Here is a 12,259-nt window from a genome sequence, read left to right as displayed (position 1 = left end):
ACTTAATTTGTAAACTAATTAGGTTTGTTTTCTTTGCATATATGGATTTATTTGGTTGTTACCAACATCCTGGGAGGATTTCAAGTCAACAGCACCTTTAAAAAAATGTTTTCTGATAAAAAATAGTGTCGTGTTCATTACTTTTTCCCCCCGCTGTATGCATGCACCATAGCGCATATATATTGTGTTCGCAATCGTCTGAAATCTAACAGATTTTCGATTGGAATGTAAATAATAAGTCATCTTTCTTTAAAAGCCACGGCTGTGTTCAAAATGGCTTTTGAAGTGCACTAACAAGAGACCATACAATTGTCAATCCGAAGATCATTCAACTAAACCGTAATAAAAAAAAACTAAATTACGTAAATTGTGAGGAAGACAACTTTAAGCTCTCAAAATCATCCAGGGGTGCGTTTCCCAAACAATGACATAACTCACGGCTGAACTATCATAGTATGATGCATCGTTTGGGAAAAGAACGATGTAGTGACTAGTGTTTCCCAAATTCGTCGCAGATCAATCGTTTGAACCACGTTAGTTATAAAAACGTCCATAATGACGCTCTAAATAGGGTGAAGTAAAAACTTCTTAAAGGAAAAAACATTATTTTTTTTGTGCAAATTATTTTGTAAATTAAATCCAATATTAGTTTTGGTAAAAACATGCACTCGTTTTTCATATTATTGAAATATATGTAAACAGCATATGTATGGCCTATCCCAGCAGACACACAACATCATAAGACGTTAATATGAGGTTAGATTTAGGTCATGACGTCAGATGACCTAAATTCAATGTCTAACCAGCGTCTAAGGACAACGTTATTTTGACGTCCAGTAATGATGTCAAATTACGTTGATATTTGGTTGATTTTAGGTTGTGTTGGAAAGTGACCAAAATCCAACGTCTGATAGACGTTATAGTGGTAATGTCCACACAACGTCAAGGTGTAACATGATTAGACGTTGATATTTTGTCAATTTTAGATTGATTTTAGCTTAGACGTTGGACATCCTCCTGACGTTGAGTTCTGACGTCAGCCTGATTTTCATTTCCAAACAAAATGCAACGTCCCCGCAACATTGGAGTATGTTGGGGTACAACATCAATATGACTTTATGTTGACGTTCTGTGCCTGCAGGGATGTTTCCTTTACAAATATTACTGAGAATATTCCATATTTTATTATAAAACATAAAACCACTTAGATAACACGTATTCTAATCTCATATATAAATCATAATAATCGTTAATGATTGTAATTTACAGTAGGCTATTTATTAAGAAATTAAGAAAAATACGACTTCTTAATAATTAGTATTATTATTGTCATTATCATTAAGTAGGATATTGTTTATTTTTATTTTTGAAGTCTACTTATACAATATGACACATTCAAACCACTGCAGAAATGTTCTAACCAGCAGTCCCATTTCATATTGTCACCGTCACCCACGATCCAGCCTGTGCAGATCGCTTACGCACTACAAATCTGCTGGTACATAGACTACAAGTTCCAGTCATGCAACACACACACGCCTGCTCCGAGTCTCCCTTGATTACACTCACACAGCTGATGCTGCTAATGGACTGATCACACACACATATACGGCTCACTTTTACACTCTCGTTGCTGAGTCTTGCTTTACAGTTTTGTGACATTACGACGCGGCTTCCTTGCCTTGCCGTGTTTTTGAGCCTCGCCTTGTTTGTTTTTTCTGTCATGTGAGGAGAGATGCTGACAGGGGATAACAGATCTAAACGCAGGTTTGTTGAGAATGGTCAGACAAGCAACGGTCACAATTTAGGAGCAAACAGATCCAGAGTCGTAGTCAAAAACACAGGCGATAGGTCAATTACAGTTGCGCTGGTCTGAAAATAGCAACAAATCTCGGAAAACATGTCTTGTGCCTTATTGCGCCGGGTGTATAATTAGGCCCTTAATTAGTTGTCATAAGACATGTCATCATCAACGCTTTCCATTCACTTTGAATGGGTGACATCAGGCAATGCCGAACTGCATTGTGGATCCATCGGTGCCGCTTCAGAGGCGTTGCTTGTTGCAAGAGTTGGGACTAGCTCAACTTTTCAAGCGCCGACGGAAGCGTCAGCCAATCAGATCGCTGTATGCAAATACACCTAATAGACAGTGGCCTATTGCTGACTGAATTTCATTGGCTGACGCTGCTATGACGATCGCTTTAGCCCCAACTTCAGACACGCCTTCAGTCAAGTGTTGACGCTGAAGCCTCGTGTGAATGGGGCGTAAAGGTGTTTTTGGGAAACGCATCCATGTTTGAAGAAAGCCAGACCTGTAACCATTGACTTCCATAGTATTTGTTTTTTCCTAATATGGAAGTCAATGGTTACCGGTTTTCAGCATTCTTCAAAATGTCTTCTTTTTTGTTCCAAGGGAACTTATAAAGGTTTGGAACCACTTGAGGACAAGTAAACAGTGAGTTCATGTTAATTTTTGAGTGAACTATCCCTTTAACCAGCTAAACCAGTAAGAATACCACTCATACCTTGGTAAATCATCTTTACTGGAGGCATTGAGTCATAGAGACCACCAGCAAGCCACCGTGTACAGGCTTGCATGACTCTGAGTTCAGTTTTAAACTAGTATTTGTGGCTGCCAGACTTGTTGTGAAATCTGGTGTGTTGACCAATTTGTTGGTCATGTTAAGTTTCTTTTATTTGTATGGCACTTAATGCAGGACTGATGCTTTCAAGGCAACTTCAGAGGAATAAATCAGAAAATAACATACACTCTTAAAGGGACATCTCATCCAAAATGAGTCATTTACTCACCCTTCACTTGTTTCTTTCCTCTGTAAAAGACAGAAGTTGTTTAGATTAACATTATAAACGGGTACACATTGACTTCTTGTTTTTTTTTTTCCTACTTGGATGTCAATGGTTACCCATTTCTAACATCTTATTTTGTGTTTAACAGAATGACTTGCTTAAATTTCAGGATGAGTAAATGATGACAGAATTGCATTTTTGGGGTGAACTATCCCTTTAGAATAAATTTTAACTAAAACTTTCTGTATTATGTAATAAATCAGACAATAACTTACTCTCTTAAAGGGATAGCACACCCAAAAATAAGTCATTTACTCACCCTTTACTTGTTTAAAAAAAAAATTGTTTCTTTTCTCTGTCAAAGACAAAAGAAGTTGTTTAGATTAACGTTGAAAAGTGGTACCCATTGACGTTTTTTTTCCTACTATGTATGTCAATTGTTACCCATTTCTAACATTGATGGTTGATAAAATAAGATATTCTGAAGAATGTTAGAAACGAGTACCCATTGACTTCATGTTTTTTTGTGTGTCTTCCTGCTATGGAAGTCAATGGTTACCCATTTCTAACATTGATGGTTGATAAAATAAGATAATCTGAAGAATGTTAGAAACGGGTACCCATTGACTTCATGTTTTTTTGTTTCATCCTACTTTGGAAGTCAATGGTTACCCGTTTCTAACATTCTTCAGAATATTTTATTTTATGTTCAACAGAAAGACTTTAATATGTAATGAATCAAAAATAATTTACACTCTTAAAGGGATAGCTCACCTAAAATAAGTCATTTAATCACCCTTTACTTGTTTAAAAAAAAATCTTTTCTCTGTCAAAGACAAAAGAAGTTGATTAGATTAACGTTGAAAAGTGGTACCCATTGACGTTGTTTTTTTTTCCTACTATGTAAGTCAAGGGTTACCCATTTCTAACATTGATGGTTGATAAAATAAGATGATCTGAAGAATGTTAGAAACGGGTACCCATTGACTTCATGTTTTTTTTTTTTGTTTCATCCTACTTTGGAAGTCAATGGTTACCCGTTTTTAACATTCTTCAGACTATCTTTTTTTATGTTCAACAGAAATACTTTAATATGTAATGAATCAAAAAATAATTTACACTCTTAAAGGGATAGCTCACCCAAAATGAGTCATTTACTCACTCTTCACCTGTTTCAAAAATGTTTAGTTTCTTTTCTCTGTCAAAGACAAAAGAAGTTGTTTAGATTAACGTTGAAAACGGGTACCCATTGACGTTGTTTTTTTTTCTACTATGTAAGTCAATGGTTACCCATTTCTAACATTGATGGCTGATAAAATAAGATATTCTGAAGAATGTTAGAAACGGGTACCCATTGACTTCATGTTTTTTTCTTCCTACTATGAAAGTCAATGGTTACCCATTTCTAACATTGTTCAGAATATCTTATTTTGTGTTTAACAGAATGACTTAATGAGTAAATGACGACAAAATAGAATATTTGAGGGGAACGATCCCTTTAAATAAAATTTTAACTAAAACATTCTGTATTATGTAATAAATCAGAAAATAACTTGCACTCTTAAAGGGTGAGCTCACTCAAAAATTAGTCATTTACTTACCCTTTACTTGTTTCAAAACTTTTGAGTTTCACTTTCTGTAAAAGGCAAAAGAAGATGTTTAGATTAGTGTTGAAAACAGGTACCAATTGGCGTTGTTTTTTTTTTTCCTTACTATGTAAGTCAATGGGTACCCGTTTCTAACATTGATGGTTGATAAAATATGATATTCTGAATCATGTTAGAAATGGGTACCCATTGACTTCATGTTTTTTTTTTTTCCTCCTACTCTGTAAGTCAATGGGTACCCGTATCTAACATTGATGGTTGATAAAATAAGATATTCTGAATCATGTTAGAAATGGGTACCCATTGACTTCATGTTTTTTTTTTCCTCCTACTCTGGAAGTCAATGGTTACCCGGTTTTAACATTGATGGTTGATAAAATAAGATATTCTGAAAAATGTTAGAAATGGATACCCATTGACTTTTTGTTTGTTTGCTTGTTTGTTTCTTCCTACTATGGAAGTCAATGGTTACCCATTTCTAACATTGATGGTTGATAAAATAAGATAATCTGAAGGAATGTTAGAAATGGATACCCATTGACTTTTTTGTTTTTGTTTTTTTGTTTGTTTGTTTCTTGTTACTATGGAAGTCAATGGTTACCCGTTTCTAACATTCTTCAGAATATCTTATTTTATGTTCAACAGAAAGACTTTATTAAGTAATAAATCAGAAAATAACTTACACTCTTAAAGGGATAGCTCACCCAAAATGAGTCATTTACTCACCCTTTACTTGTTTAAAAAATGTAGTTTCTTTTTTCTGTCAAAGACGGTAGAAGTTGTTTAAATGATGATGAAAACAGGCACCCATTGACTTCATGATGAGTGAATGGAGTAAATGATGCAGGAGATGAACATTTTGCAAAAAATAAGATTTAGATGTTTCCTTGTTTTCTTGGAGTTTGCATGTTCTCCATGTGTTGTCGTAGGTTTCCTCCTGGTGCTTTGTTTTCCCCCACAGTCCAAACACATGCGCTATAGGTGAATTGAATGAACTAAATTGACCGTAGTCTATGAGTGTGTGTGTGTGTGTGAATGAGAGTGTATGGGTGTTTTCCAGTACTGGGTTGCGGCCGGAAGGGCATCTGATGTGTAAAGCATGTGCTGGAATAGTTGGCGGTTCATTCCGCTGTGGCGACCTTTGATAAATAAGGAACTTAGCTGTAGGAAAATGAATGAATGAACGTTAACAAGATTTATGCACCAATATTTAAATAGTGGTGACGCAGTGGGTAGGTAGTGCTGTCGCCTCACAGCAAGAAGATCGCTGGTTCGAGCCTTGGCTGGGTCAGTTGGTGTTTCTGTGCAGAGTTTGCATATTCTCCCTGTGTTGGCGTGGGTTTCCTTCGGGTGCTCCGGTTTCCCCCACAGTCCAAAGACATGCAGTACAGGTGAATTGGGTGGGCTAAATTGTCCGTAGTGTGTGTGTGTGAATGAGTGTGTGTGGATGTTTCCCAGAGATGGGTTGAAGCTAAAAGGGCATCCGCTGCGTATAACATATGCTGGATAGGTTGGCGGTTCATTCCGCTGTGGCGACCCCTGATTAATAAAGGGACTAAGCTGAAAAGAAAATGAATGAATGAATATTTAAATGCACTACTGAATAAAATTTGAAACACACACACACACACAAACAAACACTTCAGCATGCTTTCTATGCACATTAAACCACTCTTGTTAATTGTTGATTTGATGTGTTCATCCAATGACGCGTGTGGATCGCTGACCTCTGCTGTGTTTCTGTCTGCAGGTCTCTGGCGGTGGGACACCAGTACACCTCTCTGGGTACGCAGCCCATAATGTGTAGCTCAATTCCTGGCCTGGTCCCCAAACAGCTCCGCTTCTGCCGCAACTACGTGGAGATCATGCCTAGCGTGGCCGAGGGCGTCAAAATCGGCATCCAGGAGTGTCAGCATCAGTTTCGTGGACGCCGATGGAACTGCACTACTATCAACGACAAGCTGGCCATCTTCGGACCAGTGCTGGATAAAGGTAGGCCTAAAATAAGATGGAGATTTGTGAAATTGTTTATTTACAGTTGTGAATTGCATTATGGGATGTTGATCTCTGCTCTGTCGACTTTTGATGTTGAAAATTCAACTACAGTTTAACAAAGGGACTTTTATTGACATTATAGTAGTTTTTAAGAATATAATGAATATGCACTAATATATATATAGAGAGAGAGTAAAAATATAATTGTAATTAATTAGGGGCCAAGCACCGTAGGTGCGTAGGCACCTATTGCTTTCGTTAGTGTTCTTCTTCTTCCGTTTCTTCCGCCGGATTTGAATGGCAGCCCATATAGGCGTATGCGGGAAAGTTGTATAATTTGGCACAATGATAGAGGACAGTATTAACATTAATCAGACCAAACATGAAGTCTTAAAATCAAACTCTCTAGCACCACCACTTGTCCAAACTTTCACAAACGTTTATCATCATAACTTTTGAACCGAATGGGCTACAATCAAATTTCCCTATGACGTCATTTTCCGTCATGAATTTTTTCGCGCTATTTGAAATTTTTTGAATCTTATTTGATCAAACTCGTCCTAGGCCGTTTCTCCGATTATCACCAAAATTTAATCACATGATCTACAGACCATGCCAACCAAAAGTTATGGAATTCAAGTTGATTTGACCAACCGTTTTCGTTTAACTTGCGATCAAATTTAACGAAGGACTTGCGAAAATGGACTTGAGACGATATCTCCGTAACGCATTCACCGATTCACACCAAACTTGGTATGTGTTATGACGTGGCTAGAGCCACGCCTCCTGAAACACGAGCACAGCAAAAGAACCCTCTCTCATGTGTTAAAAGCGACTAGTGCTTGTCCTGCTGCTCGTGCATATTATCCACAAAAAACCTTTATCATATATGATATATATGCACTAAGGCATACATAACACACCTTGCTACAATGTTTGATTAAGAGGACCCTGAACGTGGATTGTCATTCAGATCGACACTCTACTACACAGGTCTTTCCACCTACTTCATGGGCTGAACTTTGAAATAATGGGAGGGGCTGATTATAATATTATACAAAAGGCCGTTTTTTCTTTGACATAAAAAAAAACGCAGAAAATAATGGCGAATTATGGCATGCATGCGGCGTCAAAAACTGCGTTCTTGGCTGGATCAAAAAACGCTGTTTTTGCGCCGTTTTTGACCCGCAAAATGCCGTAAGTGATCTTCGCCGTCTTTTCGTCTTAAACGCCGAAAATACCACGTTTTGGGGATAACACGCGTTTGGTTATAGGCGTAGTTTGACCCATTCTACCTTCCATACGGGTCGGCCCTGAGTTGCCTGAATGTTGTAAATACTTGAGCTCACCTCCCTCGCGACAGAGCGCATAGGAGAAAAATGACGTCAGTACATAATAACCGGTTATGATTATCACTGAACCGATACCGAATTGTCTGCGTCTGCATCGCGGTGCACCGAAGAAACAATTAGTTTTGACACCCCTAACTTAATTTAAATCATTACTATCAGACTGTGAAGAGACTTTCAACCAGCACAACAAAGAATGCTTCTGAAGACAATCACCTACTGCACTTTTAAGCGGGTTAATAATATTGACCTTAAAATGGTTTTAAGAAAATTAAAAACTGCTTTTATTCTAGCCGAAATAAAACAAATAAGACGTTCTCCAGAAAAAAAAATATAACAGGATATACTGTGGAAAAATTCCTTGCTCTGTTAAACGTCATTTGGAAAATAATTGAATAAGCATAAGCGAAATGCACATATAAAAACATTGTTAACGTGAAAATGTAACCTCTCTCATCATTTACTCACGCTTTTGTTGTTCAAAACCTATCTGAGTGTCTTTTTTTCTTTTGTGTTCAACAGAGAAAGAAAGAAAGATAGGTTTTAAGCAAGCAAAGGGTGAGTAAACGATGACAGAATCTTCATGTCTTGTGTGAACTATCCCTTTAATACAGTGATTGTGCATGTGTCTCTCTAAGCCTTATTTATTAAAGATCTAAAAATCCCTAATAATTTAAGCAAAAATATAGTTTTAAAGACAGGAATGTGAGCTCTTTTTATCCACCCCAGCTACTTGACACTCATATTTCACTCAGTGCCTCTTTGTAGGCGGTGGCTATGTAACATTACGGCTTCTCGGGTACAACAAAAGCCCCGTGTTTGCACAGCGCTCTGATTGCTGAGATTACTCTGTTGTTCTGCGCTCATTATTTATTTGCCGCTCTGTAATCCGCCTCTCAATGGCCATTAGTCAGGTGCACCGGACTATGACAGCTCGTACAGATGTAGCGGTGCACGCGTGTAAAGTGGGTGGGACGTGTTTGGTTTGTTTCTGTCAAAGGGAATCCCCACATTTCTCACTGCGCACAGTTAAAGCTAATGCATTCTCACACTGACGTTCTGTGTGTGTGTGTGTGTGTGTGTGTAACAGACATACTTCAGAGCTTGCTCAAAATGGATTTACATTGCCAATGTGTGTGTTTATCTAAGGTGAAGTTATGAATGTGTTGTTTTGGGCTTTAATCAGTTGGGATTCTTGTCAAAAGCACAAGTCTGTGCATAACACGGTACAATTTTAGGGTGTATTTTCAGTTTTAAAAAATCCTAATCAACTGTTTGCTTACTACTGAAGCTACAGAGTTTTGGTAATGTTTTGCGGAGGTAAACATCATTATTGCTATTGTTTAAATGCTTTCATCTGCAAAATTGTTGCGAATGGGCTTAATTTAGCTCTCTGCAACTCTCACATGGTGGTCCACTGAAGCTAAGCAGGGCTGTCGCCCGGTCAGCAGCTGGATGGGAGACCACATGGAAAAGCAAGGTTGCAGCCGGAAGTGGTGTTAGTGAGACCAGCAGGGGGCGCTCAACCTGCGGTCTGTGTGGGTCCTAATGCCCCAGTATAGTGAAGGGGACTCTATACTGCACAGTGAGCGCCGTCTTTCAGATGAGCCGTTAAACTGAGGTCCTAACTCTCTGTGGTCTGTAAAATACCCAGGATTTGCCCACTGGCCTCTGTCCATCATGGCCACCTAACATCCCCATATCTTAATTGGCTTCATCACTCTGTCTCCTCTCCACTAATCAGGAAATGGAATTATTTATTATTATTATTATTATTATTATTATTATTATTATTATTATTATTATTATTATTATTATTATTATTATTATTATTATTATTGTTGTTGTTGTTGTTGTTGTTATTATTGTTATTATTATTATTATTATTAATTAATTATTATTTATTATTATTATTATTATTATTATTATTATTATTATTATTATTATTATTATTACTATTACTTATTGCTATTATTATTATTAATTATTATAATTATTATTTATTATTATTATTATTATTGTTAATATTATTATTATTATTATTATTATTATTACTATTACTTATTGTTATTATTATTATTATTATTATTATTATTAATTATTATAATTATTATTTATTATTATTATTTTATTATTATTATTATTAGTAGTAGTATTATTAATTATTATAATTATTATTATTTATTATTAGTATTATTATTACTTGTTGTTATTATTATTATTATTATTAATTATTATAATTATTTTTTATTATTATCATTATTATTTATTATTATTAATAATAATAATAATATTATCATTATTACTATTAATTATTGTTGTTATTATTATTATTATTATTATTATTATTATTGAATTAAAAACAAATAAATGAGTTTAGTAATGTTAAACTTAATTTGTTTGTTTAAATTCAGCCCAAATAAATTGTTTGCAGCTTTAAAAAAAGTTGAGTAAATCCAACGAATCAAGTGTTTTCAGTGTGGCAAGTGTTTTCAGTGTGTGACAAGTGTTTTCAGTGTGGTTGATGTGTGTGCGAAATGTTTTTGTTTGTTTGTTTTCAGTATGTATAATTATCAAATTCTTTGGTTATTTGTTTATTTGTATTGTTAAAAAAGATTGTGATGAATTAATACATTTATTACATGATTATTACATGTTTACATTGAACATGTTTTTGTTCAGGCATGGGTTTCCTCCGGGTGCTCCGGTTTCCCCAATAGTCCAAACACATGCGCTATAGGGGAATTGGATGAACAAAACTGTTCGTAATGAATGAGTAATGCGTATGGGAAACAAATTCCTAGTATTTGCCAAAAGAAAAAGAGCTTTTTTGACTCAACAAAAAAATTCTCGCCTCGCAGCAAGAACGTCACTGGTTTAAGTCCCGGCTGGGCCAGTTGGCATTTGTGTGTGGAGTTTGCATGTTCTCCTCTTGATCACGTGGGTTTCCTCTGGGTGCTCCAGTTTCCCAAATAGTCCAAACACATGCGCTATAGGTGAATTGGGTAAACCAAACTGTCCGTATTGTATGAGTGTGTGTGTGAAAGTGAGTGTGTATAAGTGTCCAAAGACTGGGTGAAGGCTGGAAGCCCTAAAACATATGTTGGAATAGTTGGTGGTTCATTCCGCTGTGGCGACCCCTGATAAATCAAAGACTATGAATGAATGAATGATTTTTTTAAGATCTACTAAGACTTATTATGCGTATAGGAAACAGATTTTTGGTATTTTCAGAGAGAAAAACTTGGTAGAGTAGAGATGTGTTCCTGTTGATCAACTCATTCCACACTGTAAAATAAAGTTGACTCAACTTAAAACTGTAAGGCAACTTACCCCACGGCTTTTTTGCGTTTACTCAACAAAAATATTCTCACCTCACAGCATGAAGATTGCTGGTTTGAGTCCCGGCTGAGCCACTTGGCATTTGTGTGTGGAGTTTGCATGTTCTCCCCTTGATCGCGTGGGTTTCCTCTGGGTTCTCCCGTTTGTCCAATAGTCCAAACACATGCGCTATAGGTGAATTGGGTAAACCAAACTGTCCATAGTGTGTGAGTGTGTGTGTGTGTGTGTGTGTGTGTGTGTGTGTGTGTGTGTGTGTGTGTGTGTGTGTGTGTGTGTGTGTGTGTGAATGTGAGTGTGAATAAGTGTTTCCAAAGACTGGGTGATGGCTGGAAGGGCATTCGCTCTGTAAAACATATGTTGGAATAGTTGGTGGTTCATTCCGCTGTGGTCACCCCTAATAAATCAAAGACTAAACTTAAAGAAAATGAATGAAGGATTTTTTTTAAGATCTACTAAGACTTATTATGTGTATAGGAAACAATTTTTTGGTATTTTCAGAGAGAAAAACTTGGAAGAGTAGAGATGTGTTCCTGTTGATCAACTCATTCCACACTGTAAAATAAAGTTGACTCAACTTAAAACTGTAAGGCAACTTACCCCACGGCTTTTTTGCATTGACTCAACAAAAAAAATCCTCACCTCAAAGCATGAAGATTGCTGGTTTGAGTCCTGGCTGTGCCAGTTGGCATTTCTGTGTGGAGTTTGCATGTTCTCCCCTTGATCATGTGTGTTTCCTTAGGGTGCTCCAGTTTCCCAAATAGTCCAAACACATGCGCTATAGGTAAATTGGGTAAACAAAACCGTCCATAGTGTATGAGTGTGTGTGTGTGTGAATGTGAGTGTGTACAGGTGTTTTTCAAAGACTGGTTCAAGGCTGGAACGGCATTCGCTCCGTAAAACATATGTTGGAATAGTTGGTGGTTCATTCCACTGTGGCGACCCCTGATAAATCAGAGATGAAGGAAAATAAATGAATGATTTTTTACGATCTACTAAGCCTTATAATGCGTATGGGAAACGAATTCCTGGTACTTTCCGAGAGAGAAAAAAACGTGCTAACAGTTTTGCGAGAGTAGAGATGTGTTTAATAAGCTTTCGGCTTCCTGTTGCTGCATTCTCTCCAGTGCCTTCACACACAAAAAGCAGTGTCAGATTTGT

The 12,259-nt window shown here is 36.7% G+C and overlaps 1 protein-coding gene and 1 long non-coding RNA gene across 3 annotated transcripts in view; one reads left to right on the top strand and one right to left on the bottom strand.

The window, feature by feature from the left end:
- The window catches only part of wnt3a (wingless-type MMTV integration site family, member 3A), a 55,801-nt gene that overhangs the window by 24,229 nt on the left and 19,313 nt on the right, over positions 1-12,259 (top strand). Inside the window, 2 exon segments of one of the 2 annotated variants that reach the window (NM_001007185.1) lie at positions 6,166-6,407; positions 8,282-8,317. In NM_001007185.1, the coding sequence (NP_001007186.1) occupies positions 6,166-6,407; positions 8,282-8,317 (278 nt within the window). 2 annotated transcript variants of the gene reach the window in all.
- LOC147836987 (uncharacterized) lies at positions 2,701-5,753 on the bottom strand. The gene is made up of 3 exons (XR_015478131.1): positions 4,748-5,753; positions 3,949-4,636; positions 2,701-3,582 (listed from the first exon to the last, which is right to left on the bottom strand). It is a non-coding gene; the product is annotated as an uncharacterized LOC147836987 (long non-coding RNA).

This window comes from Danio rerio, chromosome 2, assembly GCF_052040795.2.
Source record: "Danio rerio strain M-AB ecotype USA chromosome 2, GRCz13ab, whole genome shotgun sequence".
Lineage (NCBI taxonomy): Eukaryota > Metazoa > Chordata > Actinopteri > Cypriniformes > Danionidae > Danio > Danio rerio.
The sequence above is the reverse complement of the archived record's forward strand: the minus strand, read 5'-3'. Positions and strand labels throughout refer to the sequence as shown.